Source organism: Arabidopsis lyrata (assembly GCF_000004255.2).
Source record: "Arabidopsis lyrata subsp. lyrata unplaced genomic scaffold ARALYscaffold_2, whole genome shotgun sequence".
In the NCBI taxonomy this organism is placed as follows: domain Eukaryota; kingdom Viridiplantae; phylum Streptophyta; class Magnoliopsida; order Brassicales; family Brassicaceae; genus Arabidopsis; species Arabidopsis lyrata.
The window spans coordinates 17,677,899-17,700,870 of NW_003302554.1; the positions used below are offsets into that span (position 1 = coordinate 17,677,899).

Sequence of the window (22,972 nt, forward strand, 5' to 3'; positions counted from 1 at the left end):
AATTATAGTTAAATTGGTCTTGGAACTTATGCTGTATATACTTAATTTAGTGATAAGTCAATCCGAAACTCAAAGCAAAACCACGAACATAAGAGTAGTAGGAATTCCAATTATGAGAACAAAAATTCAAACATAGAGTACTAGGAAATTCAAATCTGAAATAAAAAATGCGAAAATAATCATGAAATGAGAAAGAAGTTCAAAATCCATATAGTGGTAACTAGAAACGTTCAATGAGAGCAGTTGCAACATAATCCTGAAAAAGATAAAGAAAACAATTATCAAAACAAAATATAAAAGTAGGTAATCTATACTTAAGTTTTAAACTAGTAGTCAGATCACGATCGCAAACCTTATATTGCTACATCACATGTTACTCGATTATGGCCTTCTTAACCACAACGACCGGACTTATGCTTTTTTGATAATTGTGACTCTTGTGATGCTTTTATCTTGTCTTCATCTGATTTATATCTTCGTTTTCTTCGTCTACCAGGTTGTCTTCTTGTTTCAGGTGGTAAAACTTTTGCAGATTCAACAACCTCTGGGACGCGCCATTCATCTTCAGGAACACCTATTGGATTAATAGTTTTCTCATATAATGATCTCCAAGTGGCAGTTGTATACACATCATCAGCATATGGGTATATACCAAATGACAAAACGTGGCACAGAACGGAGAAAAACAACGACAAATCTACCAAATTAGTCTAACCTTTCAACGTGGACTTAAAAGGAAGAGGTGAAAGAAGAAGACTTTGACGATTAGGGCTAAAAAACGATTTCACCCTCTAGATTTTCGTTTTCAATTTTTTTTTTCATCTGAGAATATTAGAATACGTATTCTAACCATCCTCAGATCGTAATCTAAACAATAAAAACGTAATATTTAATAAATATTCAGTTTCTTTTTTGAAAGATTCACTTTCTATATTTAGGAATTCTAAAACTTTTCAGAAATTGAAATCTATATTATATTAGAAAACGGATTCTAAAATAATTATACGTTTTATAACGTTTTTAGAACATGTTATAAATCGTAGAATGGATTTTCTGACTTTAATTAGAACATGAAGAAAAGCGTAGAATACATGTTCTAAGGATTTTTAGAAATTGTATTCCGGTCTTCTGAATTTGTTAGAACATGTATCTAATCTAAAAGTCGTAGAACATGTACAAAAATTTAGAATACAAACTCTGATTTTCGTAGAACATGTACAAAAGTTTAATATATAAATTCTGATATTCGTAGAACGCTAGAAAACGTATTCTAATAATTTTAGAGGAACTTTATCCATCAAAAAATCAACTTTTTTTCAACTAAATCATCAATTTTTTTTTTTCAAATCACCTATAATCTTGTATATCTACATATTTTTTTTGGTAAAACCATTCAAAAAATGCTTAAAATAGAGAGTAGGGGTATTTTAGTCCAAAGTGACATTCTCAAAAAAAAAATGTATATGGTCAAACTTTTTTTTAGAGCTCCTTTATTTCTAGTTTTCCCAAATAAAATACTATAAACTTGGCTTCATATGGTTTCCCTATATAGATGCCTAGATGGCACTAACTCTGAATGTTGAAACCACATTACCTTCTTATAACCATCAACAATAATGACAAACCATCTTCAAGATTCCTTAACCACTTACCCAAAACCGGTTTTAACCAAAGAAGAACAAGAAATCGACGAGAAAATGGTGAGTTTGCAAGCTGAGAGTATCGTGAACACCGTGGCCTTCCCTATGGTTCTCAAAGCCGCCTTCGAGCTTGGCGTCATCGACACCATCGCCGCTGCAGGAAACGGTACGTGGCTCTCACCGTATGAGATAGCGCGTAGTCTCCCAACCAAACCCACCAACCCGGAGGCGCCGGTGTTACTGGACCGGTTGTTGCGCTTACTCGTCAGCCACTCGATCTTGAAGTGCCGTATGATTGAAACCGGAGAGAACGGTCAAACCGGAAAGATCGAGAGGGTATATGCAGTCGAACCGGTTTGCAAGTATTTTTTGAGAGATAGTGATGGATCGGGATCTCTCGTGTCTCTGTTCATGTTGCTCCATACCGAAGTATTTTTCAAGACTTGGTACGTACTTCAAAATTTCTTATAATAAGTCAAATGACATTACATCAGTTAATAACCAACAACTAATTAATCCTAACAATCTAACATACAAAATATCTTCTGTATTATAAACCTATGATAAATAAATAAATGAAGATTTTCTTCACGTACAGGACAAATCTTAAAGATGTGATACTAGAAGGAAGAGATGCATTCAACTCTGCCCACGGCATGAAAATTTTCGAATACATTAATTCGGATGAACAATTCGCTGAGTTGTTTAATCGTGCAATGTCGGAACCTTCCACCATGATCATGAAGAAGGTTCTAGAACTATACAGAGGATTCGAAGATGTAAACACTTTGGTGGATGTTGGAGGAGGAAATGGCACCGTTTTAGGTCTAGTCACTTCCAAGTATCCTCATATCAAAGGTGTTAATTTCGACTTAGCTCAAGTTTTAACCCAAGCTCCTTTTTATCAAGGTACAAAACTACTTGATAAGTTTTATATATTGAAGTGCTAGTTTTAATAGCTACCACTTAAACCTAATTTCTTGTACCTATTAAATCATAGGAGTCGAGCATGTACCTGGAGACATGTTTATAGAAGTTCCAAAGGGAGATGCTGTCTTTATGAAAGTAAGTTTATATAAATATATTTGAAAAGATAAATTTATATCTCCAAAGTTAATTATTATTTTTTTGGGCAATATATATGGTTTATTATTAAAAATGGTAAATTATTGACAGTGGATACTGCATGATTGGACCGACGAACATTGTATAAAGATTCTGAAAAATTGTTGGAAAAGTCTACCTGAAAAAGGGAAAGTTATCATTGTAGAGTTGGTTACACCAAAGGAACCAATGAGTGGTGACTTATCCTCTAACACTGTGTTTGCCATGGATTTGTTGATGTTAACACAATGCTCGGGTGGTAAAGAGCGATCTCTTTCGCAGTTCGAGAATTTAGCGTTTGCGTCTGGCTTTGATCGATGTGAAATCATATGTCTTGCCTATTCGTATTCTGTTATCGAATTTCACAAATAAGATTTGGAATTTACGAAAATGAAACAATGATTGGTTTGTTACATCTGAAATGAAGGGCGCTACAACTTTACATATGTAAAATGAATAAATTATGAGGAGCTTTTTTTATTTTTATTAATGTTTTTTGTTTGCATGTAATATAGTTTTATGGTACTGGCTTGGTCCTTTTGTTTTTATCAAGATTGTGATTGTTTAGTATGAAAGTGTGTTTTGCATTAGGTTTGTAGTTATTGTTTGGATCGCGGGTTTAACAGTCGATTTTAAAACATTGTGTTGATATACATACTTGCAATATACTATTAAATCAGCATATATCTTGAAAAATGAATATGGACATTGTTAGCCTAAGTTTAATGCTCACTTTATTGCATGTAGGCCAACTGGCCTTGGACTTCAGCCATGTGTTTCACATGGTGGATTTGTATCCACCAAGCTTACCCACCCATGAGATTTACCAGCAACGATTAAAACAATGGCAAACCATTAACCTGTTCCCCTAAACCGGCTCTAACCAAAGAAGAACAACAAGTTGACGAAAGAATAGCGAGCTTTGCAAGCAGAGAGCATATTGCGAACTCAACGCTTCTCAAAAACGCCTTGGAGCTTCGTGTCATCGACACTGTGGAAAGACCGAAAGGGTATATAATATATATGCAGCCTTCTGAGCATAAGGATGGTTGGCTGAATTAATCGAACCGAACCAAACTCAAACCTATCCAAACCAAACCAAAGTCTACTTACAATTCGTTCGGTTAAAGCTTTTGTTAAACCCGAATAGTTCGGTTTGGTAACCCAAACTGTTTTTTTTTATTTATAATTAACTAAATAATATAGTAACACTAAACCATGTTAGAATTTCTTTTTGATTTAATAGTTCTTTCATCATAAAATCTCTAATTCTAAGCTACGATTCTATATGTTATAAAGAAAAATCTTCATATCTCATTTCATTTCCCCTATTTTACTTATTATCATTCAAGAATTCCTTTTGTATTCAAGTTTTTTTTTTTTTACAATTATCTTGGTTTTCACCGTACCGATTTTTTTTAATTTAACAATACAATTACACTTTGTAGCTTTATATAAATTAAATATGACTAATCGATGGTAAACCAAACCGAACTAAACCAATCTGAACTGAAACTGAACTGAACTAAGTCGAACCGAACTATACCAAACTAAACCGATCCAAACTAACTTTAGTTTGAGTTTGGCTAGAACTTTCGTATCGAATTAACTGAACCCGAAAATAAACCGAAATACCTACCTCTACTCGGTATGGTTCAGTGTGAAAAAATTAATTCCTAAACTGAACTCCTTGTGAGCGTTTAGTGAATCCTCCATTTTTAATTTGATTGGTTCACCAGTCGGGTTAAGAGTCTAAATAGTATATCCAATTACTCTAAGCAAAATATTTAAAATAAAATAAAATGTTATTCTTAATACTGTCTTTCCAACATATATCCAATTAAAACACACACACTATTTTTGGATTTAAAATTTTATTACTTTAAAATTTAATATTAGTATGACGCTTTTAAATGATTATAGGATCAATCACAAGTTTTTTTTTTTTGGTGGGAAGGATCAATCACAAGTTAGTGCTTCTATAAAATATTTTCCTGAGTGGGTTAGAAGAAAGTGGTATCCTGATTCACGTGGTTTGGTTGACCGGATTTAAATCACCTGAAATATTTTATAATAATCGATCGTAACTGATGGAGTCACGGTTTTATACAAGGGGTGATCGGTAAAGACTAGTTTTATAAGGTGTGATTGGTAAAAATTTTGGAGGCTTAAAGAAAATATTAGACCAACTTATTGGTTGAAGTGTCTTAAACATAAATTAATATTAATGTTTAAAGACATCCTATTTTTTTGATCTAAAATGTCTTTACAGAAACACAAGACATCTTCTTCTTCTTTTTTCTCATCTTTTATTATTTTTATATTTTAAAAACACCCCATTTTTTGACCAATGGAGGTGCTTTTAAAGTCTTTAGAACATCTCCAAAGAAGACCTTAAATCCTCAAATATAAAGTTTTTAGTTCTCCAAAGGCAACCTCAAAACCTCAAATTTTAAGGTTTCATTTTTTTATTTACATTTTGTCCTCACAATTATTTATATCTTATAAATACTTTTACTAATTTATTATTTTATCATACTAGTCCTTAAACTTTTATGGCAATAAACAAAAAATACCTGATTTCAACAATTTTTTATCTTGTAATCTATATATAAAATAAAGAGACACATCTATCTTTTCGAAATTCATTGATTGATCATATAAGGGAACATTACGGAAATACTTAGGTTTACTGATTTGGTAATTTAGCTTTAGTTTATGATTTCGTTTGTATATTTTATTATTATTTTGTGCAATTTTACTTTATAATGTAATATTTTATTAATTAATATCGCTTGTAATATTTTTAATGTATGTTTTATTGTTATTTATAAAAGTTTTATGGTTTTTTGTAATTATAATCAATAGCAAGGATTCTTATGCAAAATACAATTTTTTTGAAGTTAAATTTGAGGTTTTCTTTTGGAGATACACAATCCTAAACCTCAAATTTGAGGTTTGGCAAACCTCAAATTTGAAGTTTCCTTTGGAGATGCTCTTAAAGTCATTATTTTTCCAATCACGCTTTATTCGTTTTAGTTAATTTAAAAGTTTTTAAAGTCATTTCTTTTATTCTTTAATTTCAGTATTTTTTAAAAGTGACGTATTCCTAACTTTTAGTATAAAAATAGTAAAAGCTTATACTAGTTTTTTTATTTCTTTTTCTCCATGAGTATAAAAACTCTCATAAAATTCCCTAAATAATTAATTTTAAAAAAATTTCAGTTGATTTACAATGGAATTTTTTTTCTTGTTTTATTAAGATCCATTTCTCTATATTTTCGATAGTTATTTAAAATCATAATTTCTATAGTCACATGTTTTACCAATCGCTATAAAAAATTTACAGTTAAAGTTCTAACAAAAAACTCTCTACAGGCAAAGTCTTTACAACGAAAGTCTTTAAAGCCAAAAATAACAGTCGTTACCAATTGGCCCCATAATCAATTTTTTTTTTCAGTACAATACTAAGAAATCCCTGCTTTTGTTTTCGCTATGTAATTAAATACCACATTATTACCCCAAAAGAAAAATACGAAACTCATAAGAAATCCCTGCTTTTGTTTTCGCTATGTAATTAAATACCACATTATTACCCCAAAAGAAAAATACGAAACTCATCACAATCCTAAAGCTTTGATTGATACAATAAGATTATTAAGGGAACAAATCGAATCATCCGCAGCTTAGTAATTCTGGAAATAGAGATTATACGACAAAGCACATATAATAGGAACTTCAATGCTAAAAAATGGGTTAGTTTTTTTAAATTAATACATTGGTCTGCTCTCGACATGTGTGTGTGAGATATGTAGAAAGAAAAAGACGAACATATTTTAGAGGTATTTTAAATTTTATCTTTTATGATTTCAATTTAACCAAAGTATGCATTATTCTCGAGGGCTTATTATATGCGTACAAAAATATATTTCATACCCACGACACAAAATCAAAGATTAATTTTTATTTTTTATTAAATATATTTTAGTTCTCAAGATTCACTAAATCATACATATAAAGGAAACTTATGAATGATTACATGAACAATCATGCCCACCTTGTACATTTATACAAACGCAATGAGGATAGTAAGGATCTCGAGTTTCATCTTTGCACTGTTGAGCACCCCGACTTTGAATAGGATTACATAGTTTTCCCGGAAAGAATTCAACAAGTACAGGTGGACGGTCTTCTGCTTCCACTATTTTATATAAACCACAAAATTATTAGATGGTGGATAAATCATCTTAGATAAAAAAAAAATTGATAATGCAAAAAATTACAAAAGAATTCATATCATTTTTTCATAGGTCAATGTTTTCATATTAAGCAGGTGACCAATCAAAATTACATATATATATCACCTTTAGCATTATGCATCACGAAAAACATGAGAACACAAAAAACCACAAACTGAGTAACAGATTTCATGACGCAAAATTAATAAATGATTGTCTATATTTTTTTCTTATATTTTTTTGTGTATATCTTGTACTGAATATTTTTTCTTATCAACATTGTTTATATATATATATATATACATACAACACACACTAAGATATATTTTATTCTTAGTCAAATAAAAGGTAAAAATTTTATATTTGACCAAAATAATTAATTGCCAATTTGAGAGTAATAAATTATAGATTTGACAGGTAATATTTTATAGATAAACACAAAGTTTATGAAACCGTAAATATTTTGATATTATAATATTAAGTATTATTTAAAATTTATTGCCAATTTGAGAGTAATAAATTATAGATTTGACAGGTAAGATTTTATAGATAAACACAAAGTTTATGAAACTGTAAATATTTTGATATTCTAATATTAAGTATTATTTAAAATTTATTTTTAAAAATGAACCAATTCAAAAAGATTGCAAAATATTAATAGTCCTAATTAATTATGCATTGATATTTGAGAAAATTTAATAAAATGGAACAAGAAAAAAGTGTAAAACATATAATATGGGACATAGTGAGTAATAATTAATCCATAATTAAAGCCATCCACGTGTTAATAATAATAATTTATCTTTACTTGCATGTACTGTAATTTTTTTCTCTTCTTGTGCATTTAAATCATCATCAACTTGTTCATAATAAATTGGTTTTAAGAAATTATTAGAAAAAATAAAAAAAATAAAAATATGAAATGGTTTACTTTTATTGGATAATTAATATGATGATGTGAACACTGGAGAGAAGTCCCAAATTATATATATAGATTATGATCCCTTTTGGTTGAAATTTATTAATAGTATCTTTAATAGTTATCATACAAATTTTTTCAGTTTTGATTTTTTTTTTGCCGTCTGAAATTATTATTTATTGCAAATTATGAGAACTGGTTACATAAACGATTCTACAACGGACAATTCCACCACATACCTCTTGGTGTAGAAACATTAATTAACTCTTAGTCACCCAATTGGCCAAAGGGGATTCCACCAATTTTACAATTTTTTTAAGAAATAATCTAAAAATACCATGACATGACATAATTAATCTAAGAAATAATCTAAGTGTCAGTTTTTTTTTTTGTCAACCACAAAGTGTCAGTTTTATTATGATCATATTTTAAAAAAAATTATAATTGTAGTACTTTCCCTTTAATTGTGACATTTTCCTTGAAATATATCCTGATAAAAGCTAGTGTTGTTCATACTAAAGCATACTTAAGAGGTCACTAAAATTTGGTTACGGACTATCTTCTTTTTTATCACATCGCATGTTGTACAAGACTATAGTTGATCGTTTTGTTGAAATTTGTAGTACGCGTAATCAGTGAAATAACTATCTTCGTCAAATATTATTTGTACAAAAAAAAAAAGGATTCTCTACAATACAAATTTTAATTTACAAACATAAACATACATGAAAACAAACAATGCTCTCATCTCTCTAGATATTTTTAATGTTTTAAGATTATGTGACATAATATATGACTACACCTGTAAAAGTAAAACACTCCTTTTACCAAAAAAAAAAAAAAAAAAAAAAAAAGGTAAAACACTCCAAATTCTGGATATATGGTGGTGCATGATGAGCATTTAATAAATTTGGTTTGGCTTTTTATATTTTTAATGCGTACTTATTTTTTTCGATTAAACATCATATCAAAACTGTAGAGTAGTTAACTATGTTTGAACTTAAGCAATTTTTAAATAGATGATTTATCCGATATCGTATGAGTGAAAACGTATTTAAAAAATTACGTGAAAAACGCTTGAAATAGCAAAATATTACATGGTGATTTATAGAATCGATCAAAAAGAAAAGTATCACCTATTAGCGGGAAAATTAAGGTTTTTTTTTTTGTTTTCTCATCTGTAACTCATTTTCTTTTTAGTTTGAACATGAGTAAATGACACTATGACAAAACTATAATAAAATCTGGTTTCGATTCGTTCAGGAAAAAAAAAAATCTGGCTTCGATTTTCTATTTTTTTTTTAACCTTTTCGATGAGAAGAAAAAAATGGAAAGTCTGACCCTCTGACGCATCTTCATTAATTAACTTTATAATTTGTTTGTTTACCCAAAAAAAAAACTCTTAATTTGTATTTGAGTTACTACACGCGTCTCAGTGCATGGCACTAAAGTATTAAGTGTGAATCTCGAAATCAATCTTCTCTGCCTTTGTAATCTATATTAAACCAACAACAACAAGAACAATCGCAAACTATCTACATGAACCATCATCTTTTTGTACATCTCCGTGAAAATAAATTAGTATTAGACATAATCAGTCCACTTGTCTTGGGATTTCTCCTTATAAAACATCACTAACTGTGAAAGTTAAAACCACATCCTCAAACCAACTCTACCTTTGTTATCTATCTTCTTCAATCTTTTAACCAATATCAACAATTATGTTAAAGCATCTTCAAGAGCCCTTAACCACTTACCCAAAACCGGTTTTAACCAAAGAAGAGCAAGAAATCGAGGAGAAAATGGTGAGCTTGCAAGCGGAGAGTATCGTCAACTCTGTGGCTTTCCCCATGGTTCTCAAAGCCGCCTTGGAGCTTGGAGTCATTGATACGATCGCTGCTACTGGCAACGGCACGTGGCTCTCACCGTCTGAGATAGCGGTTAGTCTCCCAACGAAACCCACTAATCCGGAGGCGCCGGTATTACTGGACCGGATGCTGCGATTACTTGTCAGCCACTCGATCTTGAAGTGCCGTATGATTGAAACAAGAGAAAATGGTCAAACCGGAAAGATCGAGAGGGTATATGCAGCTGAACCGATTTGCAAGTTTTTCTTGAAAGATAGTGACGGCTCCGGTTCTCTCTCGTCTTTGCTCTTGTTGCTCCATAGCCAAGTCATTCTCAAAACTTGGTAAGTGCTTCACTATTCAAAGTTCAAACCTATTTACAAAATATACATAGAAGTAGAGTAAATGAACATTTGAAGATATTTTTTGAAAAAATTCCACATATAGGACAAATCTCAAGGATGTGATATTAGAAGGAAAAGATGCATTCAGCTCTGCCCACGACATGAGACTTTTCGAATACATTAGTTCTGATGAACAGTTCGCTGAGTTGTTTCACCGGGCCATGTCGGAATCTTCCACTATGGTCATGAAAAAAGTTCTACAAGTATACAGAGGATTTGAAGATGTTAACACTTTGGTGGATGTCGGAGGAGGATTTGGAACCATATTAGGTCTAGTCACTTCCAAGTATCCTCATATCAAAGGTGTTAATTTCGACTTAGCTCAGGTCTTAACTCATGCTCCTTTTTGCCCAGGTACAAATTAAAACTACTTAGTATATTTGGTGTGCTAGTATTACTAACTAATGTACCTCCTAAATCTTTTGTTTGGTTTGATTAATACTAATGATAGGAGTTGAGCATGTCTCCGGAGACATGTTTATTGAAGTTCCAAAGGGAGATGCCATCTTTATGAAAGTAAGTTTACAAATATATTTGAATAGATAAATTTTAATTGAGTCCATCATTTTTGAAATAAAATGGTTAATTTATTGACAGTGGATACTACATGATTGGGGGGATGAGCATTGTATAAAGATTTTAAAAAATTGTTGGAAAAGTCTACCTGAAAAAGGTAAAGTGATCATTGTAGAGATGATTACACCAATGGAACCAAAGCCTAATGACTTTTCCTCTAACACTGTGTTGGGCATGGACTTGTTGATGTTAACACAATGCTCCGGCGGTAAAGAGCGATCTCTTTCGCAGTTCGAGAATTTAGCGTTTGCGTCAGGCTTTCTTCGATGTGAAATCATATGTCTTGCTTATTCATATTCTGTTATCGAATTCCATAGATAAGATTTGGAATATACAAAACTAAAACAATGATCGGTTTTGATGTATGTCAAATTACAGGTTAAGTTTTCTTTGTCAATATTGTGGTTATTGTTTAGTGTATTATTATTAAGAGATTGTAATAATAATTGTGATAAGTATGAAAGGTGTGTTTGTAATTGAAACATTGCGTCTTATGCTAATTCTTCTGTTTTCATTGTCCGACAACAAATTTTATAATGTTTCTTACTGTAATCTTGATTTTGATTACACCAAAAAGCACGAACTAGTAAATCCCAATTTCGATACATTGCTCGAAAGTAATCAAAAGCAGTAGGATTCATAAGATTCACTCAATTCTGATTTTGATTACAATCATCAAACGATTGTTAGTCATATAAGACAATTTTAGAGACGTTACTTATTATTACAGAGCAGTAGAGCACAACGAGAAACAAGTGTGTTATTCAGATGCTAGACTTGAATACCTCTGAATGAACCAGAGGCTTCCATGACGGGTTTCGAGGAAGAAACGTTTCCTGAAAAAAAAAAAATAAAAAATAAGAGATCACGAAATCAACTTCAAAATATCCAGAATTTTTCGAGTAGATTTTTTTTTTTTTTTTAAATCGTACCGAAACATAGGAGCAGGAAGGGATGACGGAGATGGAGTGAGAAGAGGCGTGTTCGAAAGCGGCGACGCAGAGATGAGAAGCTAAACCTAATCCTCGTTTGGAGGAAGGAACGTAAGTATGAACCAGATCCATCACTTTACCGTTGTTTCTCATCTTGTATTCTATGAAAGCTTCGTGATCCTCCGTCTCGAATCGCCGTTTCCCTTCGTTCCACACTATCTTCGGTGGCTCGGTCGCCATCTTTGCCTCCGTTGTCGCCGCCGTGCTCATCATATGACAAAACCGTAAATAGATGTGAAATCCAAGGAATGTTTCTTTGTCTGATTGTGTGTTTGGGCCTCTTAATGGGCCTGAGCGTGGATCTTTAAAAGTCATACGTTATAATAATTCAGTGTTCGCTTTTACTCAGCCGCTTAAGAACTTGATTCTCCTTAATCTTCCTTATCTTGATAATGTTCGTTCTACACCACTTAACATTATATAATATATGTCTCGATTAAGGTATAACCTAAGGTTTACCCAACCCTTAAACCCATTAACATTTTGGGCTTACTAATCTTAGTGGGCCTAGCCCTTAAACACTTAACAAAACACAAGAACATCTTCTTCTCTTCCTCGCTTTGTCGTTTCTTCTTCTACACCTCTTCACTTCTTTGATTCTCTGGTTTCTTTGCACTCTTACTAATCTCTAGGATTCCTTGATCAATTTTGAGCATTAATCAAGGTCTGATTCCAACAGACAGGAAACAATCACAAGTCCGACATGGAGAACGCGAACGAGAGTAAGCAAAATCAATCCATGTTTGAGCTTTTTCTTCAGCTCATCTTGATTCTGGGTTACCCTAATTGTTTTGTTGTTTTGATGGTGGATAGATTGCCCAGGTCCCGAATCCGAAACTGCTGGAAAGTCAGATTCTTGCGCAGGTTGCCCTAATCAGGAAGCATGTTCCACTGCTCCTAAGGGACCTGACCCAGGTTCGATTCCCTCCTTGTGACAATTGCAACGCATAAAAAATATCTGTTTCAAATACATATGCTAACGTCTGTGTTTGTTTGTTTTTCTTCAGATTTGGTTGCTATAGCTGAAAGAATGGCAACCGTGAAGCACAAGATTCTGGTTTGCTCATGCAAAGGTGGTGTTGGTAAGAGCACTTTCTCAACTCAGCTTTCGTTTGCCCTAGCTGGCATGGTTCATCAAGTAGGCCTCATGGACATAGATATATGCGGCCCAAGCATCCCTACAATGCTAGGCCTCCAAGGGCACGAGATTTACCAGAGCAACTTGGGATGGTCACCGGTTTATGTTGAAGACAACCTCGCTGTCATGTCCATAGGTTTCATGGTTCACCCCTCCGAATCTGATGAGCCTGCCATCTGGAGAGGTCCACGCAAGAACGGTCTCATCAAACAGTTTTTAAAAGACGTTTACTGGGGAGAGATCGATTTCCTTGTGGTTGATTCCCCACCAGGAACCTCAGACGAAAACATCACCATCGTCCAGTCCCTTGCACACACGGGGATCGACGGTGCTATCATTGTCACCACCCCTCAAGAAATCTCCTTGATAGATGTCAGAAAAGGAGTCAACTTTTGCAAGAAAATTGGAGTCCCTGTGCTAGGAGTTGTAGAGAACATGAGCGGTTTATCTCAACCGTTGACGGATATCAAGTTCATGAAGCTGGTAACTGAAACCGGCTCCTCCATCGACGTGACCCAAGACATGATCTCTTGCATAAGAGATAATGCTCCAGAGCTTCTCAATGTCGTGGCTTGCAGTCAAGTTTTTGACAGCAGCGGAGGCGGTGCAGAGAGAATGTGTCAGGAAATGGGAGTGCCGTTTCTTGGGAAAGTTCCTTTGGATCCACAGCTTTGCAGAGCAGCCGAGCAAGGTAAGTCATGCTTTGAGGATAACAAGTGTTCTGTTAGTGCACCCGCGCTTAAGAGCATCATAGAAAAAGTCGTCGCGTCAATAAAGATGAAGGAAGACGTCCTTGGTGGTGAAGAAGAAGACTAGTTCCAAATTTCTATAATTTGCACTAATCTTAATTATTTTAAACTAACATCAAGTTTTTGTGAGATTAAATTTTGATTTTAAAAAATGGATTTTCTAATTTTCTTTTCTTGTTTGATAAAAATAATTTTCTTACGCTTATCTATGCCAGATTTTATTAATTATTGATGACAAATTGTAAACTTCAATAAATTAAATTTCTTTACTTATAAAAGTGATGAAACTTGTAAAAAACGTACATTAGGATTTCAATTTTCCACAAAGCTAACAAAGCAAAACTCTCATGGTGCATAACTTACAAAAAACATGTTTACAAATAAAACCATTCTAGTTTTGGAACTAAACCATCCATCTTCTCTCTGGCTATTGAGCTCACAAGGGAGTAACGTGCGCAGTCTCGTCTAAGAAGAGGCACCCGAATACATAATTGAAGAAATCTCTCCCTTTAACAATACCTTTTCCATCTACGGTTTCCATGTCGTATTTGCAAGCCCGCATGCAATCAGGACAGTATGTAACCTGTATTGCATAGACAATCATGGATAAGAGAACTTGCAATTTCCAAGAGTTTTTTCTGAGGCAAACAAGTATATGTCGGGTAGTTTTAGTAACAAACCTCCAAGATTTTTGGCTCGAAGGAGCTATCGAGCATTACATCTACTCCGTACATTGCTCTAGATTTGGGGGATTGCATCTCTGGATGCGCGAGAGCTGCCGCCTCAAACACTGCCCGTATCACTTGCTTCACCTTCTCATGGATATCCATCCATTTAACTATTGAGAATTGAATTGTGTTATTGATTAATTGAAATGCACAAAGATAAACATATATATGGAGGAAGGAAACCTAAATCTAGTGTATACCATTATGTTCTTGTTCAAATTCTCTCACAAACTCTGCCGTGGGCTTGTGATTCAATTTCCGACCACCATAGTTCTGAAAAGCATAAGAGAATGGACATGGAAAAAAAAAAAGTGAGTTGTTGTTATATAGGATGTTGTAGTCTTCATCAGAACTGAATCTGTAAATCAATATGTGGAAAGAGTGTTCTTAAGAGATACCATGACAGTGAAGTGTGTTTCATATTCAAAGAAACTGTGCTTTTCCAATGAATATGGGTTATTGGACAACCTAACCTGAAATCAAACATATAGGATTGATATATATGAGTAATTAATCGCTTATATTGGCTGTGATGAAGAATAAAAATAAGCATTACCCAAAAAATCTCTGTTAGGTAAATCTCCAGCGGGTCAATACTCCGCACTAGGACAACATATCGCAGATCAAACTTTTTCCCCTTGAACAAAGCGGGGTGCTCTATGTACTTCTGGCAGATCTTGGGACCAGTTTCCATCATGCGGATGATAGCAGATAAATTATCGGTTATACTTGTATCGATTGTCCGTGCCATGTTCCATGGTTTCAAGATCCACAAATTATTCAATTGATCACGTTTGCGGACATAATAGTCCCCAATAAACTGGGACAACTGTGTTTCAAGATTATAAGTAGGCTGCAACCATTTTGGAGATCCATAACCCTGTAAAGCAAAACATAGGGAATTCAGAAACAAGTTACTAACAGACACGGTGCTATGATAATCAAAGGGTGTAATCTGCTGAATTTACCATTTGAATAGTCTCTGCAAGATGATGCTTCATAACAAGACAAGCCTCGAATGGAAACTGATTTAGGTATTGGTCATCTGTTATTCCCACCTCTTTTTTGAGCTCCTCATCCACCTGTACACTCGTCCATAATATGTCTGCATCTTTTGGTTCATTTGCTACAAGCAGGTAAGTGACACAACTCAGAAAACACAAAGAAAATTCTTGACTCGTCTAATGCATTTATGCATGTAATAGCTTTTCCAAAGTAAAACTGAATTTACTCCACAATCTTAAAAACAGAAGATAATTAAAAAGCTGGGGGAGTTGTGGTAAGTTAAAATTAGCGTTGTTTATGCGTAGGATTGCTTAGTATATCCATCCTATATGAGAACCAGGAATATATTACGAAAAAATGGATCAAATCACATACTGATCACAAATTCTGGGCGTGTCAGAAATTCTTCAACTTGAGGTAGATCCGTGTAAACCAGCAAAGGGGACCCATCACTATGCCGTATGCTTCGAGAAACTGAAGGGTTGGTTGGTAATGACTTGAATGCTTTAGCCTGCAGTTTTTGTTGGTATTTCTCAAATTCCTAGGAAATCAATACCAAGGAATCTGTTAATTAACAAAAATCTTTGTAGGAAATGAGAGAAAAGGAAGTGTGTTAATGTACAGAAAGCTAAAGAGGACACCGAGGAAGTACATGAATAAAATAGTTCTCGGGAGTTTGAAACCAGGCTGTGAGCCTGGCAGACCGATGTTTGTCCTCCCCAATACCAGATAGAAAATCACGAGTGCACTCATCACCTTTTTGAGAATTTTTTATAGGCCACATTACCGAATAGCTGGAACATATAAAACCAAATAAACATGGGTATATGTCAGAGACACAAAAAGTAACATTGTAGAAAATATTTGCATACATGGCATGTGAGCCCTGATCAAGAAGCGCATGTCAATCCACATTACACTTTTAAACTATAGCAACATAACCTATTTACAGCACACAGGAACTGAATTTAAAAAGTACGCGGAGCAGTGCCGGAAAAATTGAAAAATTGCTACCTCACAGCAGACTCTAGTTTCCCAGAAGGCATGAAAAGGAATGGAGCCACTTTGAAATTGGGTTCATCGCTATGCCTCAAAGCTGAACCCAATTCATCCATCACATACCTGCGAAAAAGTGATATCATTGCGCCACCCACAGTCATCCATATCCAAAAATTATGTGCCTAAACTACAGACAAGACTATCCATAAACTCTTTGACTCCCACTCTTAATTCCAACCTCTTAAGAATTAGACTAGCATCAAATGTTCATTCCCAATACTATAGAAATTTTGCACATATAAGTACACAAAAGGAGACCTCTCCTAATCAAATCAAAGAAGGCTTGAGAAACAAATCCTAGGGTTAGGGGTGAAAGTACATTTCAAAAGTGATCATTTAACTAGTAAATACAAACAGCCGTGAGTTTTACTTATTATGTCAAACAAATCCACCACACTAATTCTAATACAGCAAAAAAAAAAAAAAAAAGAGAAACATAGCATACCACAAAGAAGTTTCATCAAGCTTTTCCTCATCCGCAAGGCGATAATTCAGTGCATACAACCACATTGCATCAAGAACACGGTCAACAAGAGTACCCTCAGGATTTAGCTCAGGAATGCGTGGTTGAAGCATTGAGTCAATAACATGCTTTCCATTTTCAAATATTTTAGCTGTATCAACGCCATTTAACAAAGAGAGGTTTGAGAGCGATGCAAGAATCTCTAGAGCATTGTTTCCAAGAGGTCCAGGTATGTCAACCTACAAACAAGAAGTAGGACGTCAGCACATCTTTACATAAATATATTTTAGTTAACATTGTACAGCAACCTCAATTTGTATCTGAATAAGTAAGGACAACTTCCAACAATTACTTCTAAGGAAGACAGTGAAGGGAAGAGCTTCAAGACTTCAAGTATTTCTCCAACAGAATTCTGATCCAATGGGTTTCCACGGATATTTAAATGAGACAGTAATGGCATCTCGTGCACAGAGAATGCCTGAAAATGAAGAAAGAAAAGACAGATAAATTAGACACTTAAAATATATTTTGCAAGTTCTATAAGATACAAAATTGAAACATATATGTTCGTCAATGCTTGTAGCCTCTTCAGTCAATAAACTGACCTTATTGACTAGACTATGTATTGACCGGTTTGAAAGGTCAAGTGAGGTGACATTGGACAAGGGTTGATCCTGCTGAACACAAGCAGGATTATCCTTCCCAAAGATATTTCCACAGAAACCAAGTGCCCATAACCCATAATTAGGGGTAAAACACGAGTTGTAGATTTCAAGACTCGGACAACCTTGCAGTATTTCGTCAGCCATCTGACGTTCACTGACAATCACAAAAATACATGAGAAATCTATTATATATCCCCACACATCCGTATGTTTTGTAAATGCATGATTACCTCTTCTGAAGAACAGGATTGTCATTCAGCCACAAAGCCTTCAGATTCTTAAACTTCATAACCTCTTGTATAACCACATCTACACTCTCGATTTTATTCCCGATAAGACTAAGCGCCACTAAATCCTACCCAAAAATAGCAGCAGCACAAAAAAGAAGCTTTAGAATCTAGCATTTGAAGAATCCACGCATAGTATATTATTCAAGTTATCACTGCGAGTCTACGACTTAAAGACATGCCTGAAATTGACTAGGCAAATGCAGGGAGAGCAATGAGTCATCAACAATTCCAAGACCCTCCAACTCCAACCATCGTAAAGAGTCATATCCTTTATCTGCTGCATAACGAATTTCATTGTCTATTATCTGATCAACAGAAACTTCTTCTTCTTCTTCTTCAGTCTCCACATCAATGTCAACACTCATCAGAGAAGCCATCCTCTCAGCCAATCCCGGAATTTCCTTAAGCTGAAGTAACCAAAATAAAATAAAATAAAAGAACCCAGTGAAGTGAGTGAATAACTGTGTAAGAGTGATGAGAGTGGCGTTACCTGCTTATAGGCATCGGGAAGACGAAAAGTCCAGGCGTGATCGACAAGAAAGACGTCAGAATCTTTAGGCATAGATTGGGAAGTGAGGAGAAGCCTCCGTCGGCGACCATCCTCGGAGGATTCGATTTGGAAGTAATCGCCGCCATCAAAAGTATCGGAAGCAAGTTTCTGGAAGAGACGTGAGTAAAGTTTCGACGGCAAACCCGAAGCCGCCAGTAGTATTCCATGTACTTTCACGAAATCATCAAAGCTCTCGATTTTGCTCATTGTTCTCTGCTCCTCTCTCTCTCTCTCTCTCTCAAGGTTTTTGGGGTTCGTTTTTTTAGCTCAGCTGCTTTCGGCGACAGAACAAGAAGAGAGAAGTGGGAGAGTGATAGGGTTTAATTTTGAAAGCAAAATAATAAAAATAAATATGATAATTTGTATTGAACAAGCATCCGAGGTTCTATGGTGTAGTGGTTAGCACTCTGGACTTTGAATCCAGCGACCTGGGTTCGACTCCCGGTAGGACCTCTTTTCTTACACTTATTTTTATTATTTTGAAGAAGATGGTTGCCGGAGTCTTACGAATTTGATCCATAAAACATCATCATCTCGTCTTTGCTTTTATGTTTCATCTATTGCCATTCTCCTTTAAGTAGATTCAAGTCCAAGATTTATCTTTTAATGCCTAGTCTTTCATCCTACTCTTATATACTTATGATGGTGGCTTCTCTTCTTTATAATCTTATGATTCATCACATAGAAACTTACTAAAACAACTTTAAAGATGAAATTTTTAGAAACTTCTTTTATGGAATATCCCTGCAGCATTACACTAGAGATTATCTTTTAAACTACTAAGGATTCAAAATCTGGAAAAAGGAACAAAGTGGTTGTTAAAAACGATCCTTTTAAACCTAAGAGATAGTCTCTTTGCCTACTGCCAAAGTTATGCTAAATTGCTAGATGGATACCGTCTTTACTTCTTGTGAATACTGTTGCAAATCCATTGCGATTCTTCTCAGAACTCCCTCGGTTCGTTGAAACTGGCATTGAAACAGCAGCAGCCGCGGAAGAAGAGGAACACGGAGATGTTTCCTTGGTTGATTTGATTGACTCGGGTTGATTTCTCGCCATGAAAGTTTCGTTCTTGTGAACCTTCCAACTCTCTAGGCTGCTGCTTACACCATTTGCAGCCATTGGAATACTCGGTGTATCGGTTAAGAAATCTTCAAGTGTCGCAAGAGATTGAAGCTGTTTGCCCAATGAAGCAATTGTTTTCTGACAATTCGCAAGTTTCCCTGCAGCTGTTTCTATGTCTTCCTGTAATATATTAATCAATTCTTAGACTTTTAGTGGGAAAAAAAGGATTGTGATGGAACATAGAGCCTAAGTTTACTAAGACCTGAATTTTGGAGACAGACCTGTTTGATCTTGGGTTCTTTATTTTCACTCTTGATTGAGTTCTCTTTATGGAGAGAGATCTCTTCTTCTAGAGCCTCACATTTTCTCCTAAGCTCATCAAAATCAATCCTCTCCTTTCTCATTTCTTCTTCCAAAGATTTGATCTTTGTGGATTTAGTCTTTGCCTCATCTTCCATAGCGATGATTTGAGATTCTACTTCTGCTTTTAGTTCGTTAGCCATTCTTATCTCCGTTTGTATCTCCTCCAACTTCGTCTCAATTTCTTGCAAACAAACTTGAGATTCTTTATACTTATCTTTGATTATGTCAAAAGATATTTGCAGCTCAGCTTTCTCAACCTCCAACTTCTCCAACTTATTTTCCAGCTCCATTTTATCACAAGCAATAGCTTCGAGCTCAAATCTCAATGTGCTCTCCACTTCTCTGTTACATCTAACTTCACATTTGAGCTCATCTTTCTCTGCTTCCAACTTCGATAACTTTTCCTCAAGTTGCTTAATTCGGCAAGTCAATACATCTATTTCAGCAGCCAACCAGTTCTCTACGTGAGCAACAGCCTCTTCTCTGTTACATTTAACTTCACTTTCGAGCTCATCTTTCTCCGCTTCTAACTTCTCCAACTGTTCTTCAAGTTCCTTTGTTCGAGAAGTCAATACTTCTATTTCAGCAGCCAACGAGTTCTCTATGTGAACAACAGCCTCTTCTCTGTTACATTTAAATTCATTTTCGAGCTTATTTTTCTCCGCTTCTAACTTTTCCAACTTCTCTTCAAGTTCCTTAGTTCGAGATGTCAGTACTTCTATTTCAGCAGCCAACGAGTTCTCTACATGAACAACAGCCTCTTCTCTGTTACATTTAACTTCCTTTTCGAGCTCATGTTTCTCAGCTTCTAACTTTTCCAACTTCTCTTCAAGCTCCTTAGTTCGAGAAGTCAATACTTCTATTTCAGCAGCCAACGAGTTCTCTGAATGAACAACAGCCTCTTCTGTAACTGCTTCAGGTCCACTCTTACCGTTCCCATCTGGTGTCTCAGGCAATGCTACAAGACGTTCCATCTCAAGAAAATCACCCATGAGATCAAGTTCAATGGAAGAGGAAGTTCCCTGAAGGCTTCTCTTTTCAATCAATGTGGATGATGCCCATGAATCAGAGCAACTCACATCCATTCGTTCCCCTCCATCAGAATGACTATCTGTAGATCGATGATCGTTAAACGAAGCTGATGACTTAGCCAACATCCGAAGCTTCCTGCACTCAGCCTCAAGTTTCGCCACTTTCTTTATGCTATCTAACTGCTGCTTGCTAGCTGTTTCAGCTGCTTGGGTGCTCAAATCTCTCTCAATCGTTCTGATCTCTAGCTCTTCGCATCGCGCAAGAAGCTCGTGTCTAAGCATCACGTTTTCCTTAGCCACAGATTCCGCCATTTGGCTAAGCTCCTCAGACTTGGTTGCAGTTTCAAGAATCTGGTTCTCAAGGCTGGTTTTAGAAGACTGCAACTCCTGGGTTCTCTCAATCACAGCATCTTGAATTCTCTGTTCTTGTTCATCTCTTGCTTGCCTTAACTGTCTAACACACTCCTTAAGAGCTCCATCGAGATGGCTTACTCTATCTTCCAACACTCTGTTCTTATCATCACCAGCCTCGAGCTTCTCCTTCAACTCAACCACTTCATTTTCAGCTTTCTCCCACCCTTTCACAAAAATAGTATATCTTCACTAACAATTCGCAGATTCATAATAATAAACGCAGAAAAAAGATTGATACCAGCGACAGCTTCTTCTGCGACTTTGACATGTTGCTTCACCAGATCATCTTTAGCACTCACATTAGCAAGAGCAGCTGAAAGTTTCTCGGTTAAAGTCCTCATGCTATCTTTCAAATCTTCATTTTCAGTTTCGACTTCCAAAGAAACCGTTGGTGATTGTTGTATCTCATCATCATCATGAGACTCCATTGTACTCTCAGGCTTGAGCAAAAAATCAGTCATCACAATGATCTTTTAGATACAATTAATAACAAAAAAGAACAAAACTAAGTAGTGTTCTTTATCTTACTTGAATTTCAGAATCCTTCTTCTCGGATAGTGAAGACACAGACTCTTCTGATTCACCAAAGCTTCTCTCAGATGATTCTCTCTTCCGTTTCTCCATTTCTAGCTTCCAAGATCACAACAGTACTGAATCAGCACATAACAGTCAATGATCTGAATGAGAGAGAAAACACACACACACACACACACACATTGGATTCTTTAAAATGCAGAAACTTACATAAACATAGTCAAAGAAGAAAAAACTTTAAGATGAAGAAAACTCAACCAATCAACTAACATGCAAGATAAGAGAAAATCTTGAATAAACCAATCATCTAACTCAAAGTATCCTAAATGATTAAAGAAACTGATTTTGTCTTTATAGTAACAAATGTGCATTAGTTGGTTCCAGATGTCCGTTTCACAATCAAAAACCAACGGCTGAGAAAGCTACAAGACAAAGCTTACAACTTTAAATTTGATGAAACTCATTGCTTGATTCATCTTCAAAATCAAGCATCTTGAGTCATAAAAACAAAGGGAATATCTGAAAAAATTAGTTGAAAATCTACCAAAACCCAAATCTAAGTATAACAAATAACTAGGACAGTAATGCAACAGTGTTAAGTAAGGTCTCAAACTAAACTCCAAAAACAAGCTTCGTCCTAAAATGATTCCAAACATTTCAGAAACACAAAGTGATTTAAGGAGATAAATTAAAAAACGAATAAAGCAAGAGAATATTGTGGAAGAGACCAAATCTTTGGTGAAATAAATACCTTTTGGTAAGAACTTAGAGATCCGAAAATGCCCCAATGGATACAAAAAAAAAGGAAGAAGCTTTCTTCTTCTACTGTCTCTGAAACACTATTACGATTATTAACAGCGACAAGGCAGAGATAGAGTTAGAGAGAGAGAGAGAGAGAGAGAGAGAATTCTCTTTATCTTGTTCTTTGCTATTTTTCTATAATATTTGAAAACAAAATTTGAAAACAAAATTTCTTCTTTAATTCAAAAGATAGAAAGAGAGAGCATGTGATCCTTTGTATGTGGAGCTGTGAACTCAAAAACATTAAAATTTTAACATTTCAGCTTTTTTTTAAGGAATAATTATATATAACGAGATAAAACGTATTTTTGTACTACTTAATTTGAAATTGTTGACATTAATATGAGTTTCAAAACCTAACTTGGTTACAATTCCCGCCCGTGAATACATTATTGAC

General features: G+C 34.8%; 7 protein-coding genes, 1 long non-coding RNA gene and 1 other non-coding gene across 12 annotated transcripts; 4 read left to right on the forward strand and 5 right to left on the reverse strand.

The window, feature by feature from the left end:
* Positions 1 to 36: 36 nt before the first annotated feature.
* On the reverse strand, positions 37 to 394 carry LOC110224261. Its single transcript, XR_002328930.1, has 2 exons — positions 353 to 394; positions 37 to 256 (listed from the first exon to the last, which is right to left on the reverse strand). It is a non-coding gene; the product is annotated as an uncharacterized LOC110224261 (long non-coding RNA).
* A 1,161-nt stretch (positions 395 to 1,555) lies between these two features.
* On the forward strand, positions 1,556 to 3,319 carry LOC9323753 (indole glucosinolate O-methyltransferase 1). The gene is made up of 4 exons (XM_002887643.2): positions 1,556 to 2,086; positions 2,239 to 2,549; positions 2,641 to 2,705; positions 2,817 to 3,319. The coding sequence occupies exons 1-4, from the start codon at positions 1,617 to 1,619 to the stop codon at positions 3,114 to 3,116; spliced, it is 1,146 nt and encodes a 381-aa protein (XP_002887689.1). The 5' UTR covers positions 1,556 to 1,616; the 3' UTR covers positions 3,117 to 3,319.
* Positions 3,320 to 6,693: 3,374 nt separating this feature from the next.
* Positions 6,694 to 7,246, reverse strand: LOC9323754 (putative defensin-like protein 251). The gene is made up of 2 exons (XM_002889099.2): positions 7,109 to 7,246; positions 6,694 to 6,945 (listed from the first exon to the last, which is right to left on the reverse strand). Exons 1-2 carry the CDS (start codon positions 7,173 to 7,175, stop codon positions 6,770 to 6,772), a joined length of 243 nt encoding a protein of 80 aa, XP_002889145.1. The 5' UTR covers positions 7,176 to 7,246; the 3' UTR covers positions 6,694 to 6,769.
* A 2,073-nt stretch (positions 7,247 to 9,319) lies between these two features.
* On the forward strand, positions 9,320 to 11,247 carry LOC9325209 (indole glucosinolate O-methyltransferase 4). The gene is made up of 4 exons (XM_021035993.1): positions 9,320 to 10,092; positions 10,196 to 10,506; positions 10,604 to 10,668; positions 10,750 to 11,247. Exons 1-4 carry the CDS (start codon positions 9,623 to 9,625, stop codon positions 11,047 to 11,049), a joined length of 1,146 nt encoding a protein of 381 aa, XP_020891652.1. The 5' UTR covers positions 9,320 to 9,622; the 3' UTR covers positions 11,050 to 11,247.
* A 97-nt stretch (positions 11,248 to 11,344) lies between these two features.
* Positions 11,345 to 12,007, reverse strand: LOC9323755 (acetyltransferase At1g77540). The gene is made up of 2 exons (XM_002889100.2): positions 11,661 to 12,007; positions 11,345 to 11,564 (listed from the first exon to the last, which is right to left on the reverse strand). Exons 1-2 carry the CDS (start codon positions 11,931 to 11,933, stop codon positions 11,493 to 11,495), a joined length of 345 nt encoding a protein of 114 aa, XP_002889146.2. The 5' UTR covers positions 11,934 to 12,007; the 3' UTR covers positions 11,345 to 11,492.
* An 87-nt stretch (positions 12,008 to 12,094) lies between these two features.
* LOC9325210 (cytosolic Fe-S cluster assembly factor NBP35) lies at positions 12,095 to 13,763 on the forward strand. Of its 2 annotated transcripts, none has more exons than XM_002887645.2 (3): positions 12,095 to 12,442; positions 12,534 to 12,635; positions 12,728 to 13,763. In XM_002887645.2, the coding sequence occupies exons 1-3, from the start codon at positions 12,424 to 12,426 to the stop codon at positions 13,672 to 13,674; spliced, it is 1,068 nt and encodes a 355-aa protein (XP_002887691.1). In that variant the 5' UTR covers positions 12,095 to 12,423; the 3' UTR covers positions 13,675 to 13,763. The 2 variants fall into 2 exon arrangements, with proteins under 2 accessions (XP_002887691.1, XP_020891653.1); XM_021035994.1 differs by having other exon boundaries at positions 12,543 to 12,635.
* A 91-nt stretch (positions 13,764 to 13,854) lies between these two features.
* Positions 13,855 to 18,688, reverse strand: LOC9323756 (tubulin--tyrosine ligase-like protein 12). The gene is made up of 15 exons (XM_021034610.1): positions 18,308 to 18,688; positions 17,997 to 18,224; positions 17,758 to 17,882; positions 17,468 to 17,681; positions 17,215 to 17,340; positions 16,845 to 17,101; positions 16,355 to 16,462; positions 15,993 to 16,134; positions 15,716 to 15,881; positions 15,304 to 15,461; positions 14,892 to 15,215; positions 14,734 to 14,808; positions 14,536 to 14,608; positions 14,288 to 14,445; positions 13,855 to 14,190 (listed from the first exon to the last, which is right to left on the reverse strand). Exons 1-15 carry the CDS (start codon positions 18,572 to 18,574, stop codon positions 14,044 to 14,046), a joined length of 2,568 nt encoding a protein of 855 aa, XP_020890269.1. The 5' UTR covers positions 18,575 to 18,688; the 3' UTR covers positions 13,855 to 14,043.
* Positions 18,689 to 18,748: 60 nt separating this feature from the next.
* Positions 18,749 to 18,820, forward strand: TRNAQ-UUG. The gene has a single exon. It is a non-coding gene; the product is annotated as a tRNA-Gln (tRNA).
* Positions 18,821 to 19,073: 253 nt separating this feature from the next.
* On the reverse strand, positions 19,074 to 22,675 carry LOC9325211 (filament-like plant protein 1). Of its 3 annotated transcripts, none has more exons than XM_021034613.1 (5): positions 22,526 to 22,675; positions 21,769 to 21,866; positions 21,479 to 21,680; positions 19,714 to 21,404; positions 19,074 to 19,612 (listed from the first exon to the last, which is right to left on the reverse strand). In XM_021034613.1, exons 2-5 carry the CDS (start codon positions 21,862 to 21,864, stop codon positions 19,244 to 19,246), a joined length of 2,358 nt encoding a protein of 785 aa, XP_020890272.1. In that variant the 5' UTR covers positions 21,865 to 21,866; positions 22,526 to 22,675; the 3' UTR covers positions 19,074 to 19,243. The 3 variants fall into 3 exon arrangements, with proteins under 3 accessions (XP_020890272.1, XP_020890271.1, XP_020890270.1); XM_021034612.1 differs by having other exon boundaries at positions 21,769 to 21,870; XM_021034611.1 differs by having other exon boundaries at positions 21,769 to 21,890.
* Positions 22,676 to 22,972: the final 297 nt, after the last annotated feature.